Genomic DNA, 23,592 nt, shown 5'->3' with positions numbered 1-23,592 from the left:
GTTAGAATGGCAATCACCAAGAATACATGCAACAATAAATGTTGGTGAGGAGGTGGAGGAAAAGATACACTCATACATTTGCTCATGATACTGCAAACTGGTGCAACCACTATGGAAAGCAGTATGGAGATTCCTCAGAAAATCTGGAAAGGAACCACCATTTGACCCCATCACCCCACTCCTAGGTTTATACCCAAAGAACTTAAAAATCACCATACTACAGTGAAGCAGCCACATCAATATTTATAGCAGCTCCATTCACGATAGCTAAAGTATGTAACCAACCTAGGTGCCCTTCAGTGGATGAATGGTTAAAGACTGTGGTATACACACAACAGAAGATTACTCAGTCTTAAAGAAGAATGAAATTATGGCATTTGCTGGTAAATGGATGGAAGTGGAGAATATTATGCTAAGTGAAAAAGCCAATCCCAAAGAACCAAAGGCCAAATGCTTTCTCTGATATGCGGATTCTACTTCACAATAAGCAGGGGCCTGGTGGAGGTGGCTACAGATATTTTCAACTAGACAGAGGAGAGTGAAGGGAGGGGAGAGGGATGGGCGTAGGAATGACAGTGGAATGAATCACATATTATTACCCTATGTGCATATATTACATGACCTGTGTCACTCTACATCATGTACAACCAGACGAATGGGAAGTTATACTCCATTTATGTATAATGTGTCAAAATGCATTCTGTCATGTATAACTAATTAGAAAAAATAAAAATGTAAAAAATACTGATTGACAGAACAAGTCTCTAGGAAAAAAGGTGTTTGGCACAGAAGAGATACTCACCAAAAATGAAGCTAAGTAAAATCCTGTAATCCTAAATTTAATTTATAAGTACCAGTATGAATTCATGATATGCTTGCTCTTTAAAAGGTCTGTCCAACAAGAAGCCTAAACTAAACACAGTGACCACCCTACTAACACTTAGACTATAATATTTAAATACCATATTCTGCTAAAAGAATTTAAGAATGAAAACATGGACGGTGAACCCAAACACCACAAAGTAGAGTCGAAAGACTACCAATCTGTGTCTTAAGGACACAGGAAACAAATTTAAGCATCTCCTCTTAGTCAAGTGTTTTAGTCAGCTTTTGCATCACTATGACCAAAATACCCAACAAGAACAACTTAGGGGAGGAAAAGTTTATCTGGGGCTCAGGGTTTCAGAGGTCTAAGTCTACAGACAGTCAACTCCACTCCTCTGGATCCAAGGTGAGGCAGCACATTATGGGGGAAGGGAGAGGCAAAAGGAAGCTGTCCCCCTCTCATGGCAGGGACATGGAGACTGGAAGAACAATCCTTCCAGGGCACATCCCCAGTGACCCACCTCCTCTAGCCTTGCTCCACCTGCCTACAGTTACCACCCTGTCAGTCCACTCAAAGTAGGATGGAATGATTAGGTTATAGCTCTCGTAATCTAATCATTTTGCCTCTGTTACTGCACTATCAGTAGTTTTGGGAGAACACTTCACACCCAAACCACAACACGAAGTTTGGGACAACTCATGAGAAAATGTTAAATGTTACTTCTATTGTGTGAAGGATGAAAAAAATGTTGAAATCTACAAGTTACATATTAACACATCATTGAGACATCATTAAACATTAACTGAGTTCATTTTGATACTAAAAAAAATGGTCATCTTCAGAAAATGCTAGGGAATCAACTCAGTTGTCTAAGAACTATTCCAGACATACTCTACTCTTCTCTTTCCAGTAATAACTGTACCTCTGCTAATCGCAGTTCATATACAACAGCTATCTGACAAAAGTATTCCAGCTAAAGAAAGACATTCAGAATATGACAAATTTATGAACTCTAATGAAATAATGGAATCAGGTAATAATTATCAGCTGCTAAAATTATAAGGTTAAAAAGCTTTTGACTCCTGTCATTAAGGAGCTGCTTGTATCAGATTAACCCTTTGATGTGGAATACCACTAAAAAAAAACTGAATTAAACATAAAACAGACTAAGAAGTCATCCAGAGAGCAACTAAGGCAGCCAGGACTTCATCTATTAAAGAAGAAAATGGAAATGCGCTGAGGCTAAGCCACATATTAACCTCACCACCACCCAACAACCCCTCAGCATTTGCTGATTCCAAGGCAGGAAAGAGACTAGGTAGCAGCACTAAACCTAAAGATAAACCCTTATCCCAAAAAGAAGAAAAATGGCTTCTGAAATTTTTCCATAGGATTTGCCCAAATGCTTTTTCTATGAAGAACGTCACTGGAATTTTAATAGGAATTGCATTAAATCTGTATAATGCTTTCGGTAGTTTGGCCATTTTGACAATGTTAATTCTGCCTATTAAAGAGCATGGGAGATCTTTCCATTTTCTAAGATCTTCAATTTCTTTCTTTAGAATTCTATAGTTTTCATTGTAGAGGTCTTTCACCTCTTTTGTTTGATTGAGTCCCAAATACTTTTTTTCAGGTTTTTGTGAATGGGATACTTTTCCTAATTTCTCTTTTAGTTGATTCATCACTGATGTATAGGAACACAATTGATTTAATGGGTGTTAATTTTATATCCTGCTAGTTTGCTGAATTCATTGAGTTCCAGAATGTTTCTGGTGGAATTTTTTGGATCTTCTAACTATAGAATCATGTTATCAGCAAATCATGAGCTCTTCTTTTCCTATTTGTATCCTTTAAATACCTTTCTTTTGTGTAACTGCTCTGGTTAGGGTTTCAAGGACTATGTTAAATAAAAGTAATTGTCTTAGTCCAGTTCTTAGAGGGAATGCTTTCAATTTTTCTCCATTTGGAAGATGTTGGCCTTAGGTTTAAAATAGATAGTTTTCACAATGTTGAGGTATATTCCTACTATCCGTAGTTTTTCTATTGTTTTGATCATGAATGGATGCTGTATTTTGTCAAATGCTTTCTCTGCATCTATTGAGATAATCATGTGATTCTTGTCTTTACATCTACTGATGTGATGTATTACATTTATTAATTTCCATATGTTGAACCAAACTTGCATCCCTGGGATAAACCCCAATTGATCAAGCTGCTCTATCTTTTTATTAAGTTTCTGTATGCAATTTGCCAGTATTTCATTGGAATTTTCATATCTATGTTCATCAGGGATATTGGTCTGAAGTTTTCTTTCCTTGAAGTGTCTTTGTTTGGTTTTGGTATCACGGTGATACTAGCTTTATAGAATGAGTTTGGAAGGGTTCCCTCTTTTTCTCTTTCATGGAATAACTTGAGGAGTATCAATGTAAGTTTTTTTCCAAAGGTCTGGTGGAACTTGGCTGAGAATCATCTGGGCCTGGGCTTTTCTTTGTTGGTAGGCTTTTGATGGCATCTTCTATTTCATTCCTTGAGATTGAATTGTTTAGATTTTCTATGTCTTCCTGATTCAATTTTGGTAGGTCATGTGTCTCTAGAAATTTGTCAAGTTCTTCATGATTTTTTAGTTTGTTGGAGTATAGATTTTCAAAGCAGTTTCTGATTATCATCTGTATTTCAGTAATGTCCGTGATATTTCCTTTTCATCAAATTTTAGTACTTGAGCAATCCCAAAAAACCAAAAGTCAAATGTTCTCTCTGATATGTGGATGCAAGAAGGAATGGTAAGTAGAGGAAGAATAGAAGAAGTTCATTGGATTAGACAAAGGCAAATGAAGGGAAGGAATGAGAGGATGGAAATAGAAAAGATCATAGAATGAATCGGATATAACTTTTCTATCCTTATACATGAATACACAACCAGTGTAGCTCCATATCATGTATAACCACAAAAATGGAATCCTAATTAGAATAAGTTATACTCCATGTATGTAAATAAACTGAAAAAAAAGAATTTACTCCTAAGGAGTATACCAGCTCCTAAACTGAAAACACCCAAGGCAATATGAGGGAAGGCAAGTGGAAAGCAACTATTAGAAAACTCCAAAACTGAGCAGAAAATTTGGCAGTCTCACAATGCTACAAAGTTCAGAGCCTGCCATGATAAATAAATACTCCAGTTTTTCTGTTTAGACTCAGAGGAGGGCTATACCCTGTTAAGTCAGGGATATACTTCAAGTCTAAGGGCATTCAGAAACAGAAAAGTCTCAAAGTCTAATTGCCAGGCCAGGGCAGATCAAGGTAACCTGCCCTTATGACACCTGCCTTCTGAAAGGGTAGGGTGTAGGTAACACATCACATTCATTATTTTGCTAAAAAAAAAAAAAAAGAAATTCTTACAAGGAAAAAAACTACCTTCAAAGGAAAAAAAAAAAACTGATGACTTTAAGAGAAATAATGGATACTAGTACACAATAGAAAGTTATCTCTAAAGAGAAAAAACTGCCAAGATGGCCACCAAAAATAAAGATGAGAGTTGGGGATATAGCTCAGTTGGTAGAGAGCTTGCCCTGCAAGCGGCAAGGCCCTGGGTTCAAACCCTAGCACTGCAATAAAAAAATAAAAAAAATAAAAAAAATAAAAAAGATGAAATAAAGAGATTTTCAAAAAAAAGGCAAAACAGAATTTCACTAACAAGCACATACCAAAAGAAATTCAGAAAAAGTGTTAAGCAGAAGCATGACAATGCAAGAAGATTATTTGGGTAGGTACAAATAAATACTGATGTTTCAAACAGTAGTAATAGTGACTTTGGGGGTTTAAAATATTGTGGAGCCAGGGTCAGTGGCACACACCTGTAATCCCAGCAACTCAGGATGTCAAGGCAAGAGTTGAATCACAAATTGAATGACAGCTTCGGCAACTCAGCAAGACCCTCACAACTTAACAAGATGCCGTCTCAAAATAAAAATTTTTAAAAAGAAAAGAAAAAGGACTGGGGGATGTAGCTCAGTGGTAAAATGCCCTTATGCACAATCCCCAGTACAAAAAAAAAATATATATATATATATATACACACATATATATATGTACATATGTACAGACCCATGTGCACACACACACACATTAGTTTTGAAGAACTTAAAAACAATATACTACTTACAAAGACAAATCTAAACATTTAAGGGCATATACAGAGTGCAAAGTAAAAAGATGATAAAAGATTCACCATTAAAACTCTAACCAATGGAGTGGTTTTCCTAATTCCTCTTTCAGAGGATTTATCACTTATGAATAGAAATGCACTAGATTTATGAGTATTCATTTTATATCCTGCTACTTTGCTGAATTCATTTATTAGTTCTAGTTTTCTAGTGGAGTTTTTTGGATCCTCTAAATATAGAATCATGTCATCAGAAAATAGTGATAGTTTGAGTTCTTTTCCTGTTCGTATTCCTTTAATTTCTTTGGTCTGTCTAATTGGTCTGGCTAGTGTTTCAAGGACGATGTTGAACAGAAGTGGTAAAAGAGGGGGCTGGGGATATAACTCAGTGGGTAGAGTGCTTGCCTTGCAAGCACAAGGCCCTGGGTTCAATCTCCAGTACTGCACCAAAAAAAAAAAAAAAAAAAAAAAAAAAAAAAGTGGTAAAAGAGGGCATCCCTTTCTTGTTCCAGTTTTTAGAGTGAATGCTTTCAGTTTTTCTCCATTAACAAAGATGATGGGCTTGAGCTTAGCAGAAAGAAAAATCTGAACTTTTTAAATTTAATCTTCAGGTCCTTCACAATTTGAGTCAATATTGTATGATGCCTTAAAATATTCTTGATGATAATCTTTCATGATGTATTAACCAAACTGATGTTATTGAAAGGGGAAAATAATGTCATTAGACAAAATTCCCAACAGCATCTACGTATTATAGCACTTCCACAAATTGGAATATCGCTATATTGCAGTCATTATCATATAACCGCCAGTTATATAAATTATGCTGCTACATATCTGCCTTCTAAACTTTTTCTGACAGTCACATTTTTATAAGTGCTGGAACTATGTTTCAAAATATTTTGTAATATACAATGAAAGTCTTTGAGTTCAAGTTTTTCTAAAACTTTCTGATTTATAAATAACTATTATCTACAGAAACTGAGGACAGACAGGGATAAGTAATTCTGACAAATTTACTCAAACTGAGTAATCTCCAAACAGTCTTTACAATATCAAGTTAGTAATAACAAATTTTAATAGTAATTTCAACACAAAAAGAAAAAAGTCTTCCCAATAGTAAGCCAAGGAAGAAATTACTCAAATATCTGCTATTTCATTTTTAAGTTCTCGGTAGCCAAAGCTACCAATATTCGGATTCTCCAAAGTTTACCCATTAAGATCACCTGAAGCACGAAGTCTGGTCTCAGGTTCTTTTTTAATCAGACATATTTTCAACACAGTCAACGTGGGCCTGTTTATCTATATTTTCTGTATTTAAGGACTTTCAAACAGGATAACCCAATTCATTTACCAACCCTATTTTTTTTAGACTAACATTATCATAGCAAGAAGAAATTAAAATTTTAAAATACAAATAATGATAGAGTTGAATCCATATTGATATCTTCAACACAGAATCCAACATTCACTGGAAAACATTTCTTTAGGGAGTCACTTATGTCCATAGTGTACAATGATTCATATAAGACATACATATCATTCTAGTTGTTGTATCAAAACAGAATTTAAAATGCATTTTTCCAAACCATCTGAATACCAAAAATACTTATACTTTAGTTTTTAGGAAGACAAGGCAAAGTAACAGTTGCTGGAATAATTTTAAACAGAAAGTATATTTGGTGCATTTGATAAAATGTGTTCCGAAGCACATTAGTCCTGTGTAATACTGCTGAAGAGAATGATTCTATACCCAAATAATTCTGGTAGCTGTAGCATACTTTATCTACTGCCTACTCCTTTGTGAAGTCACAATGTCCATGAAAACATTCAAATGTTCTGAGAAGTCCTGCAGTGAATAAAACTGTTTCCCTTTGAGACAACACTAGTTATTTATCTATCTAGAAACTCACTTGTACTCTCTTCATCTATGGAAGTGGGGAGGAGGACAGTTGGTGAATGATAAAATAACTGTTAACATCTTATAGAAATGGGAAATGTTGCATTAGAGCATTCTCACATTTAAAATATACATCCAGATTTTGAGTAACTTTAACCAATATACAGACTAGGATTTGCACATCTAGTAACAAAGTATTTTAATTCCTAGAAAATATAAATTTAAAATACCAAATTCCTGCCAGGCTCTGTGGCACATGCCTATTATACCAGTGACTCAGGAGGCTAAGGTAGGAGGATCTCAACTTTAAAGTCAGCCTCCACGACCTAGCAAGACCCTAAGTAACTTGGAGAGACCTTGTTTCAAAATAAAACACTAACAAAGGGTTCAGGATATAGCTCAGCAGCAAAGCCCTCCTGGGTTAAATCCCCAGTACCAAAAAATAAAAAATAATAAATAAAATATCAAATTCTTAAACTAAAAAACAATACTGGTTGTTTTGATTGAATCAAGGAGTCCATACCTGTATTTTGCTTTTTCATGAACCCACACATACTCAGGGTCTTTCAAGCTCAAGCGTGCAAGGTCCTTCACAGATTTGGTTTGTGTTGCTGAGAAAAGTAAAGTCTGACGTTTCTTGGGAAGATTTTCAATAATAGCATTCATGGTATCAGCAAAGCCCATATCCAATATTCTATCTGCTTCATCAAGAACTAAAAAGGAACATGCAAGTTAAACTATAATATTTAAAATAAACATTAAATGCAATGTAGTATCCTAAACACAATGGAGTACTATAGACTAGATCCCAAAACAGGAAAAGGACATTAGTAGGAAAACTCAAGAAATCTGAACAAAATCTGGAGTTTAATTTACACAGCATACCAATGTCAACTTATTTTTGACAAAGGTATCATAGTTAACTAAGAGATAAACACACCAGGGGAAACTAGGTAAAAGACATAGGAACTCTTACTACCACCATGACTTTTACCTAGGTCCAGAAGTATTTACAAGTTAAAGATTTATTAAAATACATAACAGGTAAAAAAAATACCATGTAAAAAATAAAGTTCATATTAAAAATGACAATTTAAGGGCTGGTATGAAGTTCAATGGTAGAACACTTGGCTAGCATGAGCAAGGACCTGGATTTGATCCCCAGCACCACAGAACAAAACATGACAATGTGATATTTCATGCTTAAAAGAAGTGTTACCTAAACTAAAACATTCTTGGTAGTGCCTAATACTAAAGCACCTAATTTCATATATAGAAGTACACATATTGTTTTCTTTAAAAAAAAAAAAAAAAAAAAAAGGCCTAGTTTGCACTCTCTGGGTTGAGAGTCTAAATGCTAGAAAAATTACAATTTTTCCTTAGGTTTTAACCACAAAATTTATCCAGTACAACATTTCTATCGTTAAAATTTATGAGGGCTCTCTCCAAAGTGAGCTTTTTTTTCTCATTAGAAATTCATTAAACTCACCTAACATTTGGAGATTGGTGGCATGGAAACATATTGTTTCATCCATGTGTTGAAGAAGTCGACCTGGTGTGCAAACGAGTATATTTATGTTGTTGATCCTCTCAGCTTCATGTTTCAGATCCTGAAGACAATTATTTCTTTTGATTACACATACATGTCTTGAAGCACCCTGTGTATCAAAACTATCGAAGCCATTCACATGGCATTTCTTCATAGCAGCTTAAATACTTTTACAAATAAATGTTAACTTCTCCCTCCCATTTCTGTAGCACATCCTCATTTATGAGGTAATAACCATTTTTAGTGAAGACCTAGGAAGCTCAGAGTTCTAGATTCTTAATCAAACTCAGGATTTTGAAGCCAAGAAAAACTATCAATTGAATGCTCCAAGACTTGATTTCCTATTTAGAACGAGCTCAAAAACTGGAATTACTCCAGTTCTTTAAGTGAAGACCCAAAAGCATGAAGAGGTTCTTCCCACCACTGCCTGCACTTTGTTGACTAGAAAAGGGTTGAATTATACATTTCAGAGTTTCTATCTTTGAGACAAAAGCCAGAGAACATTGTTAATTGCCAGTATTATATGACAGGTAAAAGAGTAAATGAAAGTTTGTGGCATAATTCTTTCTTCTTCTATATATGTTTACATAGAAATTCAAGAAGTATTTATGTTCACAGTCTAAAGGAAACTCCAGCAGAAAAAAGCATTCCAGATATACAATGCAGAACAAAAGCAGAAGGTCCAACCACGACCCAAAATTAACCTTCCTCAATACAATCTATCCTCCTTTTTTCTGCTGTTGACATAACAGCAATGTTCTAAATTATTTCAACCTCTTATTAAAGGTACTAGGGTCAAACACTGAAATGTTATCTTTCCAATGTAGAGCAATAAATTTACTTTAATTAGTCTATAAATCTGTTTCAGAACCTTATCAATTCAGATATCCTGATAAAAACAGATTTGCAAAATTGACAATTACACTCTAGATGACAGCAACCATACCAAGGTGCTACCACCCCATGAGGTCCTACACAGAAAGCCAGTTCCTCCCTATCAATTGCCACAGTGCTCCCACATACGTTACTGAAGGAAAGGAAGGACAAGGACAAAAGGACAAACCTTTCCACCAATGATGAGACCAGCTGAGAAGTCATGATTCTTTCCTACTTTTCGGAGAACCTCAAAGGTCTGATAGGCCAGTTCTCGTGTAGGTGATATTATCAGAACACCCAGCCCATCAGTTGAGGTCCACTGCAGGCGGTATAAGGCTTCCAATACCTTGAAGACAACAGTAAATTTGTGTTCAGTAAGTCTTTTAAAAAGTCATCTTTTGACCTGACCCTCAACCTTGTCCCTCCAAATTGAAGGTAACCTCCATCCCCAATTCAGACAATTAAGTAAAGAAGACTCATGGCAGCTCATCTGATGCCAGAGTCATGCTATCAGGTGACTAGTTATCAAAAAGAATATGTGCAGACCATAGTCCATTGAAACAGATTTAAGAAAATTATTTTCTGAACAAAAACCACATTATAATGAATTTTTTTCTATATAACTGCTATAGTTATAGTGACTGAATTCTGATTGTAGAAAAATAGCACTGCAAAAAAAAAAAAAAAAAAAAAAAAAAAAAAAAAAAAACACCTGAATTTAAGAGAAAAATGGTTCTTCAGAACTTGGAACAAAAACTGATTTCTCAAGGCCAGTCCTCTCATAGGAATCATCAGAAGACCAACTACATAACAGATATAAACAGCTCTACTGTTCTGCTATAAAGGATAGCTATAAACATTCCAGAAAATTCTCAACAAATGCCCAAATTTCCTTGAAGTGAGCATATTTCAGCCTTATCCTAAACAGGTGGTGAGTACAAATGTTAGGCAGGCTTATTGAGGTGAAAGCAGAAATAGCTTTGCCCACCAGTCCTACTACACATGCAACTCCCTGCCCCTTCAAGAATATACTAGCTTGTCAAGACACAGTAATTTCATTCAATAAGTTACTGAGTGCCTGCCATCTATAAAGCACTGTGCTAGGAGTTGGGGAATACGGTGAAGAAGACAGATGTGGCTCCTATGTGATAAAGCTTGCATTCTAGCCAAGGAAACCCAACATGAAAACACATCTTTATACAATTATTTCCATATAATACAGAATATTATGACATTATATAATCAAGGATCTGACTCACTATAAATGTACTTACTGGAACAAGAAAAGCCAAAGTCTTGCCAGATCCAGTTTTGGCAGCTCCAAGCACATCTTTACCTTGCAAAGCCAATCCAATGGTCTGCTTCTGTATCTCAGTTACCAAGCGGTACTGAGCTTCTTGCAACCCTGGAAGTGTAGAGAGGAAAACAGTACTTCAGAAAATTCCTGTACAATGGTGTTATAGTCTGAACTGTGTCTTCCCACTTCAGAAGTTCCTATGCTGAATCCCCAAACCCCAATACCTCAGAATGTGTATTTGGTGAGAAGGCTTTGAAAGTGGTGATTAAGTTAATGAATAACTAAGGGCAGATTCCAATCCAACAAGACTAATGTCCTTATAAGAAGAAATCTGAACAAATACACCAAGGGTGCATATGCACACAGGGACAACCAGGTGAAGAGGCAGCAATTTACCATATATTCCAGTGATCCCACCACTGGGGTTACATGCCAAGTATATGAAATCATTAAGCTGAGGTATCTACACTCTCATGTTCACTGGAGCACTGTCCACAACAGCCAAGATATAGAATCAACCTGTGTTCATCAGTGCATGAATGGATAAAGAAATTGTGGTATACATACAAAACAGAATTTTACCCAGCCTTAAAATGAAATCCTATCATCAGTGGTAACACTGATGAACCTTGAGAGAATTAAATAAAATAAGCCAGGCACAGAAAGACAAATACTACATGATCTCATTTACATGCATTACCAAAAGCTGGGGATTGGGGAAGATTTTGCTCAAAGAGCACAAAATTTCCAGTTAGATGGAATAAGTTCAAGAGATCTGTACAGCCAGGCACTGGTGGTGCATGCCTATAATCCCAGGGGCACAGGATCCTGAGGTAGGAGTTCAAAGCCAGTCTTAGCAACTGTGAGGCGCTAAGTAACTCACTGAGACCCTGTCTCTAAATAAAATACAAAATAGCTGGGGATGTGGCTCAGCAGTTGAGTGCTCCTGAGTTCAATCCCCAGTACCCAAAAAGAGAGAGAGAGAGAAATCTACTGGACATCACAATGACCACAGTTAATTACAATATGTACTTGAAAATTACTGACAGATTTTAAGTATCTTATTACAAAGAAAAGTATTAGCATATGAGGTAATGCATGTTCATTAATTTGATCTGTGGCTATTCAACAATGTATATGTGTTTCAAAATACCACGTTGTAATATATATATATATATATATATATATATACATATACATACACACACACACACACACATACAACTTTTGTCAAAAAAAGAGGCAGCAAGAGAAAGGACACCTGCAAGGTAAAGAGGAAAGCCTGGAAAAGATTCCTCCCTCAAGGCCCTGAGAGAAAACCAAATCTGGTAGCACCTTGATTTTGTACATCTTGTCTCTAAAATGCAAGAAAATTAATATCTGTTACTTAAGGCCCCCTAACTGGTATTTTGTTATAGCATCCCTAGAAAACTAACACAAAGTATCACACCTTTGTTCTCCTGCTTATATTAACAAACTCAATTGGTTTTCATTATTCAGAGGCTCCTGTATCTTTTTAACCAATTTTTTTAGCCAGTCCAAAAAGAACAAAATAGACAAATTATCAGCATTTATCTAAGTTTTCATGGTATCAAAATTGTCTGTAGGGTTGGGGAGATAGCTCAGCTGGTAGAGTGCTTGCCTCGCAAGCACAAGGCCCTGAGTTCAATTCCCGGTACCGCAAAAAAAAAAAAAAAAAAAAAAAAAAATTGTCTGTAGAGTAAGACTTTTCAGGTTAACCTCTCTTTAAATCATCTTCCCTTTAAAAAAAAAAAAAAAAATACATCAAATAACATGTTCCAAGATTATGACATACCTACCTTTCAATGTTTTTTTAGACAAGGGGAAATCTGAAAATCTTGTAATTTCATTTACATTTATCTGGAAAAAAAGATAAATAAAACAATGTCAGATAAGACATAAATCTACTGGACAATTTATGTTTCATAATTAAATCATTTTTTTCTCTACATTGTGCTGCCTAGTTTATCCTTAATACCGAAGGACTGAATTCAATCATCATTTCTAAATAAAAGCAAGCATTACTACTGAAATATTTTGAGAAAGATGTCACAAACTGAAAATATAAAATTTGGAACTATTCCAAGTGACCCAAAAAAAATTCTCATAAAACACATGACAGCTGGGCATAATGGCCCATGCCTAAAATTCCAGCCACCTGGGAGGCTAAGGAAGGAAGATCACAAGTTCAATGTGTCAAGACCCTGTCTCAAAATTTAAAAAAAAAAAAAAAAAAAAAGAACTGGGGATGTAGCTCAGTGGTAGAGCCATCTGGGTTCAATACTGAGTAACACACACATACAAGCTATCACATTATTTATACCCTGAACATCTTTTACTTCCAAAATGTTAAAACAATCATCACAGCATCAATTGTGGGAGGAACATTTACTTTGGGTCATCTTTCAATGGCTATCAGTTTAAGAAATAACAGGTAAAATGACTACAAACTATGGACTCTGATGACACTACTTTTATTTGCACACATTAAAGATTGACATAACCTGGAGAAACACCTCAATAGCACAAACCTCTCAATGTTTTAACCATAAATCAGTGGCATATGAAATCCAACCTGCTTACTTCTCATTTGGGGTATATGTTTCAAAATAATCAGAAATGTCTTGGGTCATACTCTGAAGACACAATAACATTTTGCCCTTTACGTTATTCGAATGTTCATTACTACTGTTCTTCATTAGCATAAACCCAATTTCCTTTATTTCATTTTATATACTCAGGAGAATTATTTATTACAGATACTGAATGCAGGAACTACTGCTTAGATCTGGGAATATGCTGCCAAATTATTCATGATTCACAAAAGGGGAAAGCTGCACTTGTAAGGTTCATTTATTTAAATTACACTCTAGGCACTAAAGGGATGCCAGTTGTATTTCACTTTACAATCTACATAACATCTTTCTCACAATTCTTAAATGTGGCCCAGGCAGGATTACTCTGTGCCCTCCTATAATAAAAACAAAATATTAAAACATTGTCTTAATCCCTATAAATCATTCCAGATTATCAATGGAGAAGAGGTAAAATCAGCACTCAAGAATGATTTATTCCAATAACATGCAGTCCTAGTAAGGAATTTCATTTGTAAGACAATCTTCCAAATAAGACATTAAGATAATGTGTGTACCTCTCTTGCACTTGTGGTATCATACGCTAACAAGCTGTTTTCACAGGGAACAGAATGCCTGAAGATGGAAAGAGACAGGCAATGCACTCTACGATCTGGATCCAAACTTTAGCAAGGAAAGGTGGGCTACTCAGAGTAGGGCACATCTTCCTAAGACCTGTTCACCTTCTAGAGGGGAGTTTGGGAAGAATGTAACCGCTCTAGTGCTCCAGGGCCAACCACTGCAATAGATATGGCACCACGTTCTTTGCTTTTTTTTTAAAGAAGCACTGAGGACTGAACCTAGGGCTTTGCACAGGCAAGTGCTCTACCACTGTGCTACATCCCCAACCCTGCACCATGTTCTTTAAAGAGTTTACCAGAGAAAAGGAAATTTTGATTCTGCTGATGCACTTGAACAGGAGTCAGCAAGCTATGTCCTACAGATCAAATCCAATTTGCTCCTTGGTTTTGTAAATAAAATTTTACAGTAACACAGATACAGGTAGTCAGTTACACGCCATCTATGCAGTTGATAGACTGTTGACCCACAAAGCCTAATATTGACTATGTGACCCTGCACAGAAAAGTTTGCCAAACCCTCTCTGGAAGATTCTGTTATATTCCAAAGATCCTTGAGACCACAACAGAAAACAGCCATGGTGCTGGGTAACTCAGAAGGCTGAAGTAAGAGGATAACAAGTTTGAGGCCAGCCTCAGCAACTTAATGAGATCCTGTCTCAATAAATGAATAAAAAGAGCTGGGGATGTACCTCAGTGGCAAAGCATCTCTGGACTCTTTTCACAGTACCCAAAAAAGGAAAAAAGGTCATCATTTCTACAACAAAATGCTCTTACCCCATCCCTTCATCCCTTAGAAACAAACAACAAAAGTCAATTCCATCTATACAATCCTCACACTCCCTCTGAAATCTGTATCATTCTTCCAAATTCAGAGAACATAAAGTTTAAAGATGGTCCTTATTAAAGACTTCACACTGGTAGAAAAGCTGGAGGGAGCAGAGGGGAGTTAGGGTGGGTACCACTTAACCACCTTCTTATACTTCCAACTCTCTAACACCTACTTCTCACAAGTGAATAATGCCTGCAGTAAAAGGATAAATATTTACTTATAACAATCAAGAGAAGATAAGCAGGCTGGGGACATAGCTCAGTTGGTAGAACACTTGCCTAGCATGTACAAGGCCCTGGGTTCAATCCCCAACATCACCAAAAAAAAAAAAAAGAGAGAGAGAAAGAAAGGATAAATGACCTGCCTCCAATTACACCAGACCAAATTCTGATTTAAAAACAGGATTAAAACTGTTTCTAGGTGGTACAGCTGATCATGAAAACCTAAATGAACCATAGGTTGAGTTTGTGTCAGTCAGAAACAAAGAAAACAACTGCTGAATTAAAACAAATAGCTCCATATTTGTCAGTAAACTCCAGTCCCCAGTTCTGCATCAGCCCAATACACACCCTCTCCCACATATCCCTAGGTAACAGCCTTAGAACTACACCCTCAAATCCCTTGCTTCAGGGAGCATAGATGGCTGCCAGAACTGTTATTCCTCTAATCCAACATTGAGACAAAGTTCTTCTTCCTGTGGGCTGCTCCCAGGTAGTCCCTGAGCTCAGCAACAGTAGAACCATGGTTTTCTTTAACCACAATCCAAAAAAATATTACACTGAAACCCCAGGAATAAATAATTCCTAAGTTTTATATTACTTTTACTACAGTATATAGTTATAATTATTCTACATATTGTTGATCATCTCTATGCCTAATCTATAAATTAAACTGTATTATAGTTTATGTATAGGAAAAATCATAGTATATTTGGGGTTTGGAACTATCTAATTTCAAAAGAGTAGCCACTGGCAGTCTTTGGCAGTCTTGAAATGAATCCTATGCAGATGCGGGGTACTACTATACAACTACAAGCCCTTCCTATAGACCCGAGGATTTCTATACAGGGTGTTAAAAGGAAAATTTGTTAGACTAAATTCAGAACAGTTTCTTTGAGCAAAACAAAAAGAATCTGTGATTTGGGCAGCTCTCAGAGCCAGAGCAGTTCTCAGAACTCCAACCTACAATGTGATCAGTCAGTTTTCAAAGGAAAACAGCTCAAGACATACAAAATAACTTAACTGGCTATAGTCTAGTCAATCAGTTACAGCTTAACTTGTTCACTGTTGACAGTTTATTCAGGTAAATGACTACAGGGTCTTTTGAAACCAGCTAAATGATTAAACTCTATATTGGTCTGTTGGGCCCACTGCAGAAGCTCAATCCCAAATCATGGCTTCCTACAGATTTTTACACAGTCAACTTTGGAATGAGGACTCTCCAACAACCAGGCCAAAACTGTCTTAGAATTGTGCTTCACTCTGATTCTTCCTACCCACTCCCTCTTCCTGTTCCTTCTCCTTCATATTTCACAGATATTTTCTCCCAATAAATCTCCAATTCACCTTGACAACTGCTTCTCAGGGGACATAACAATGGACTACACTGATGGGCTCCTACCTGGTCTCTTAGGCTCCAGACCCTTTACAGCTTGGATGTATCCTGGCTTGCCTCCTGAAGACTCCCAACTGCTTCCAGATAAAAAGTCTCTGTACACAATGTCTGAAAGCAACAAAAATTTGCTACTTTATAGTTCTGGAGGTCAGAAGTCCAAAATGCATTTCACTTAGCTGAATTCAAGGTGTTGGTAAAGCTACATTGTAAGCAAGCATTCATTTCCTTTGCTTTTCCAGCTTCTGGAAACTGTCCATTTTCCTTGACTAGGGCCCCTTTGTTTTTCATTTAATTTATGTGAGACAGGATCTCCCTATATTGCCTGGGCAGACCTCAAACTCCTGGCCTCAAGCAATCCTCCTGCCTCTGCCTTCATAGTGGCTGGGACATAGGAACATACCACCAGGCCCAGCAGTCCCTGCCTCCCACCTTGAAAGACAGTAATAGACTGGAGTCAAGGATTCCTGACATCACATGACTCTGACTCTTCTGTCTCCCTTTTCCTCTTCCACATGTAAGGATACATTAGGCTCACCTGGATACACACCCTAATGTAAAGTTTGCTATTAGCAACCCTCTTCTCTGACCCCATTTGAAGCCAGTACAGAAACACATACAACAACATCCCAAGGAGTATTTCCTCCCTCAAAAACACCATGTGTTTTCCTATCACCTTATGTTTCCTCTTGCTGGTCCCTCGACCTAGAAGATCCTTGCCAATCTTTTCCATCTGGTAACTCATTAAAGAAGAAGTTCTAATCTAGTCCACCACAAACCACTGAAGAGTCGCTGTACAGCAGAGGCATTTGGAAAGGCTTAGGTGCAGGGGATGAAATCCAGCCCACATTCAGCTCTTTAAGCCAGGTCTCCAGATACAACCATCAGAAAGAAGTTAGCATGCCCAGAGGAAATGCACTTTCCTAATTTATCTGGCCAGAGGAGTGATGTATAGAATAACTCTTAAATAAATCTTTCTCCCCCTACTTACACCATTCTCTAACTGCATATCCCTGAGTTACATATTTCCTATTTGGTATTATAATATTTGATACATATTCACTATTATTATTAACATTTGTCAAAATTTATCAGCCCCCTCCAACCCTGACATGCATTTTTTTCCATGTAGGTTTATATAAACTTCAACATATTGTCAAATTATTTCAAAATGTTTCTGAATCAAACTGTTCAGTATTTCTTCAGCAAGAGGACTGAGTACTAGCTGTATACCATGGCTCTATAAGAAGTTTTACACATAAATACTACCACCTGAAGAGCAAAATAATAAGGGTCTGTACCTGGGTTTTCTGGAGAATAACAAATCTGCTGTTCAAATGACTGTGTTATATTATTGCAAGTCCTGGCAATTGATTTTACAATGCATTTATTTCTTGACCAAATCTTAGGAAAATGCTTCTAAAATTAAAAAAAAAAAAAAGAACAATGCTACAATGATTAGGGAGATTAATAAGCTGTTCCTTCAATTTAGTGATAAGATGGGATTTAAACATCAGTTTTAAAAAATGCAACACAGTTAAGTATAGTGGTTTGGAACTCCAGTGTCAAACTGGACTACCTAGGTTAGTAGTCATCCACTACCTATTAATCTTGCCATGATTGAAGGTTTCCTCACCTGTAAAATGCAAAGAATTTCTGAGGGTAGTGGTTGTAAGGTTACATCAAATCAACATGCATAAGTTTGATAAAGGTTAGTAATTATTATTAAAACAAGAGATCAAAAAGAATGAACCAATGCTGCCAACTAACCCATAGCCAGGGGGAAAAGATTTGGTATTACACACCAAACAATAGCTAAACACTGACTGAGCTTCTACTCAAGGACAAACATTGTGCTACCAGTCTCTGGAGACAGCAAAGATGAGTAGGAACAGTCGTTAACTTTCAATGGTTTTGATTTCTATAATGGCACTAAAATGATACACATTCAATAGGAAATGCACTTCAAATTTTGAATTTTGATCTTTCCCAATACAAGACTCTCTGGATGCTGGGCAGCAGTAGCAATCCACAGTTGACAGTTAGCCCTAACATAAAGAAGGTAAACAATCTATAGTGTACTCTCTTGCTAAGCCATGACATGCAATAGGTTAAGCTTATTAAATATACTTTGGACATGATATTTTCAACCTATAATTGGTTTATCCAGACATTACCCCATGGTAGTAAGCCAAGGAGCATTCTCCTTATCAATGGTCTCTGACCTTAGGAGACCTAGTAGCAGAGTTTACAAAGAAGTTAAAGAAGCCAATCATCACAATCCAGTGATACATCCTGTAATAATGTAACAAAATGCTACATACAGATGCACACCTGGGGAGGTCATGAAACAAGGTTTGAACTAAATCTAGAATGCCAAGAGCTAAGGTGGAAGAATGGTTATGCTCAAGGAAAGCAGTAGAAACATCAAGTATCAGGACAAGAAGTATCAAGGAACATGGACAATTCATAAAGCAAGTTGTTCCCTCATGTATACCCACTATGAACCACTTGGTTTACATATGTCATCTCATTTGAGCCTTACAACCCTCTCATTAGTTAATAATCTATTCACCAAATGAGGAAATTGAAACTTGATATGTTGAGAACTTGAACTGAGTGAGATTTAAACCAGCTCTACCTAACCACAAATAACATACTCTCACTACACTAGAATATGTCAACATATTAAGGTATTGGACAATTTTCCTGAAAGCAACTGTGCTGTGAGCCAAAGGAGGATTATATTTGAATGCATGGTTATTTTCCTCTGACACACACTGTGGGATAAGCAGGTACATGTACCTTATAACAACTCTGGGATGTATGCATTTATATCTTACAGATAAGAAACTGAAGCTTTTAGAAACCTTGAAAAGATAGTGGTTTACCAGAATTTCAGTGATTTATTTTCTTCCTATTACTTTTTTTCTAGACAAAGTATTGCTGACTCAAATTTGTGCTCCTCCTGCCTCAGTCTCCCAAGTCACTGGGATTATAGATGAAAGCCACTATGCCGGGATTTATTGCATTCTAAAAGAAAAAAGAAAGACTCCTATTTTGTGATGCTCTGTTTCTGATAAAGAACTATGATTTTTTTAAAAAAGAATAAAATGACTGAATTTTCCCGTTGGAAAGAAACTTTTTAGCAGTATTATAGAAGATACATTCAAGGACTATAAGACAGAAGAATCAAATCCCATCAGTCATCTTTTTCAATAATCAAAGTTTTACAAAACACAATACCTAGTTGCTTAAGTATTTATATGGCAGCTTTTGTTACCCGTCTGACCTGCATAGCTGGAAATATTTACTATCATTTACACAAAAAGACTGCCAACTCCTGTTGTAAGCAATAGCCACTATAGTTATCCAGACAAGAGATGATGCGGCTTCAACTAGGGTTTTCCAGTAGGAAGAGAAAAGCATTTGAGAAACTAGCAGCAAGACCAGTATAATGGACAGAAGGTAAGAGAAAAGTACCATGGATTGCTCCTCCATTTCTAGCTCAGTGGTCCGCATACATGACAGAATTAGGATGCACTAGGCTAGAAAAAGGTCCCCAAACATGGTTCATGCCCTAAGCCCTACCTAAAACCTGTAAATGTTACATTTTATGGCAAAAAGTATTTTGCAGATGTGATTAAAGATCTTAAAATGAGATTATCCTGGATTATATGAGTGAGCCATAAGTGTAATAGAAAGTGTCCTTATTTAAAAATACATATATATCAGAGGTAGATCTGACACAGAACCGAAGAGGGCAACATATCCATGAAGGCAGAGATTAAAGTTATGCAGCCACAAGTCAAGGAACTATAGCAGCAGCTACAGAAGCTAGAAGAGACAAGAAATATATTCTCCCCTTAGAGCCTCTAGAGGAAGCATGGCCCTGCTGATATCCAGATTTTGGCCTAGTGAAACTGATTTCTGGCCTCCAGAACCATGAAAGAATAAATTTCTATTGGTTTAAGTCACCAAGTTTGTAGTAAATTGTTACAATGGCAATAGAAAACTAATGCACAGGGTATGAATTTAGGAGTGAATGCTGAGGTATGACAGAAAAGATAAGGTATCCTATGATACAATTAAGCAAAACATCCAACACCATCAGAAATAAGAATATGAACTCAGAAGTGTTCTGGATAGAATACAACAAGGAGTTGCTAGTCCACAGAAATGAATGGACCAAGAAATGAAAGGACTAAGACGACAGTCACAGTCCAAAACAAATTCCAAAAGTACCTCACTTTAGAATGGCTTACTGAAGTGTTGTGTTTACAACAGTAGCAATAATAACTGCTAATACGTTAATATTTCTATGCGGCAGATATTGTGCAGAATGTTTTCCATGCATTTTCTTACTAACACTCCACAACTTAAAAAGGAGATAGTATTATGAGGCCTTTTAAGACAAGGAAAGGGAAGCTCAAAGTCACACATCTGGTGAGCAAAAGCCTAGGTCAAGTCATCATGTTAACTCTAAAACCCAAACAAACTCTACTTACTATTACCTATTACCAAACTCTACCTTACTATTGATCTCAGGATCATCATTTAAAGGAAGACTATATCAGCATGACAAGTAATGACTTTAAATTCAGGAATATTCCATCCAAGTCCCTGGTTACAGGGACTACACTAGAATACTGGCAGTCACTGACAGGCTGAGTGGTGTGGGAGAAAGCCAACAGATTTATGAGGACTCAAAGGTAAGGAGGAGAGCATCTGTCATTCCTAAAGAGCCTGAGGCAGGAAGAGAGATCAGCAGGTCAAAATGCTGAGTACCCCAAGGATATTCATCTGGGAACATCAGGGACAATGTGGGGATGACAAGTAAACAGAAAAAGACCAACGGTCCAGCTTTTCTATACCAATTCTGGGATGGGAGTACGAAGCAGATGAAAATGAGATGGGCACAGGAGAGAGGATGGATGATGTTGAGGGGTATGGTCTGGTTGAATGGTTAAAAGCAAAGGCTTTGGAATAGAAAGAGATCTAGGTTCTAATTCCACACCATCTGTAGGTATAAGAGCTTGGGACAAGTTTCTAAATCTGAGTCTCGATTTTCTTCACCTGTACAATGAGAATATTAAGAACCATACTTCAAGTCAAAGAATTCATGTATAACACATGATGGAGAGCATTTAAAAAGGTGTTTTGCTTCCGTTGTTGTCATTAGTTTCATCACTATGAACACTACTGTAACTATTACAGCATTCGTCTCCCTACCTTAAGTACCACAGCATTTCTAACATTTTTTCAAGAACAGCGTGATAAGCAGAAGAGTGAAAGCCAGGTTGTTGGCACCCAGCAGACCACCGGCGAGACCTCAAGAGGACCCCGAGTGACACTTCCTATTCCAAGTCCTTCTCCAGCCCAGTGGGCTAACGATATAATCCCCAGGAAGGGTCCAGAATGACAGACCCGCCGCCTCCCCCTGCAGCTCGCCGCAGTAACACGCGGGGCTGCCCGCTGGCCCCATGCGGGTCAGGGACTGGCTCACGCCGCTCCCCAACACCGACCTCACCTTCTCATAGTTCTGTACTAGGCGGCTGATGCCTTCACGTTCGACCTGCCACTCGGGCTTCTTCAGCTGCTTCCTCAATTGCTTCTTTTGGTTCTGCCGATGACTGTGTTTCTTCTTCCAGCGATTGAAGCTCCGCACGGGGTCGGGTCGGACTCTCTGACTCAGAGAGTCAGCAGTTTTGCCCATCCTGGCTACGGCGACAGCCCGGACAGGGCTCAAACAGGAGACCCCTAAGGCCAGGCGGAGGTGCAGCAGGGTTCACAGAACCAGCGTGGGGAATGCGCACTAAGGCGCATGCGCGAATCCTAAAGTCCGCCCCCGGACGTTTGGCACACGCCAATGACCGCCCGGGAGAAGCGAGCGGTGATTGGTGGTTTGGTTTTCGCAGGGAGGAGCTGCCCTGAGGAAACCCGATTGGAGGAGTCTGAGGAAAAAGGCGGGTTTAGAGGGGGAACCCCACGCCGCACGCCGGCTCTTTAAAAGAACGCATGCGCGCTGGTTTCTGTCCCTCACGTGACTTCGTATACTACTTTTTTTTCTCTACTTAACATTTAACATTTAAGGGCTGTCCTACGTTTGCTGTGTGTTCAACTTTGCCAAGGGCGTGTACACATATAATGTGTGGATTATAATCGTACTCCTCGTTTGCATATTTCGACCCAAGGATCCGAAATATTTCAACAGCCAATCAATGACTTCTGATTTACATCTGCTGCAATGCACTTCCCTAGGAATAAAAATGCATATTCTGTCATAATTCCTTTGGCTTCCTCCTTTCCTCAGACCCCCTCCGACGCCAGCTGCAGTACCGTTGGAACTGAACGTCTAATTGAATTTGCCTGAAAATACTATTATAAAAACCGATAACTAAATGAAAATAATTAATAGAGAAAGTATTTGCAATTTGGCCATTTAAGTGAGTTGGCTTTCTGTGGATTGAAGGTTTTGGCACATTTACCTAGAGCATCCACAAATACACACTGGATGGTGCGTGGGAGAGCCAAATTGAGGCAATGGGAATTGGAGAATTAGGTTCAAAATTCACATGCAGAGTGTTTGAACCCTCAAATTTCCCTTTTATCTAGATCACTACTCCCAACCCGATGCCCAAATCGAAGATAAGGGGGAAGAGAGGACCAGAAGTGAACTGGAAAACCACCACACTGCCGTTCACCATATGTGGGTCACATTTTCTATTGAGTTTTCTCTCAGGCGAGGTGCACTGTACACTTAATAAGGTCGTTTGTTTTTCTTTTATTAATCTCTTATGTTACTGAGGTCTGTTCCAACTATGAACGTATGAGAGTTGAGGAAAAAGATATATTTTCTTCCTTAAAATAAGTGTATTTTTCAACTAAAATTGTTTATAATATAGAATGTCCACAATAGAAAAGTCATGTAAGCTTATACTGAGAAAATACATTTAAACATAGATATTTTCAAAAGTAGCTAGCATCATAAACTTTAGACAACTTATCTTTTAAAATATCAATAACTTACAAGAGAGCATTGGTTACTGACTCTGATTATTAGTGGCACTGTGGCCTCAACTGAACTTTACATTATGTGTTTTGTAATGATTTCAAAATTAATCTAAGTAAATGTTTTGGTGCCCTTTAATATTCAATGAACTAAAAAATTTGGTTGTATAGTTCTTTGATGATATGGATTTTCAATAGGTTAAAAAAGTAATTTTGGCCAGGCCCAGTGGTCATACCTGTAATCCCAGCCACTTGAGAGGCTGAGGCAGGAGGAACACAAGTTCAAAGCCAGCCTCAGC

At 37.4% G+C, this 23,592-nt stretch overlaps 1 protein-coding gene across 1 annotated transcript in view; it reads right to left on the bottom strand.

Moving 5' to 3' along the window:
- Ddx10 (DEAD-box helicase 10) overlaps positions 1 to 22,077 on the bottom strand; it is a 305,507-nt gene extending 283,430 nt beyond the window's left edge. The window contains exons 1-6 of the mRNA XM_047517111.1: positions 21,813 to 22,077; positions 12,428 to 12,488; positions 10,585 to 10,715; positions 9,498 to 9,656; positions 8,375 to 8,495; positions 7,409 to 7,598 (exon numbers count right to left, since the gene is read on the bottom strand). Coding sequence (XP_047373067.1) covers positions 7,409 to 7,598; positions 8,375 to 8,495; positions 9,498 to 9,656; positions 10,585 to 10,715; positions 12,428 to 12,488; positions 21,813 to 21,998 — 848 coding nt within the window. The 5' untranslated portion in view covers positions 21,999 to 22,077. The remainder of the gene's footprint in view (positions 1 to 7,408; positions 7,599 to 8,374; positions 8,496 to 9,497; positions 9,657 to 10,584; positions 10,716 to 12,427; positions 12,489 to 21,812) is intronic.
- Positions 22,078 to 23,592: the final 1,515 nt, after the last annotated feature.

The sequence above is a fragment of the Sciurus carolinensis genome, chromosome 11, assembly GCF_902686445.1.
Source record: "Sciurus carolinensis chromosome 11, mSciCar1.2, whole genome shotgun sequence".
NCBI lineage: Eukaryota > Metazoa > Chordata > Mammalia > Rodentia > Sciuridae > Sciurus > Sciurus carolinensis.
The sequence above is the reverse complement of the archived record's forward strand: the minus strand, read 5'-3'. Positions and strand labels throughout refer to the sequence as shown.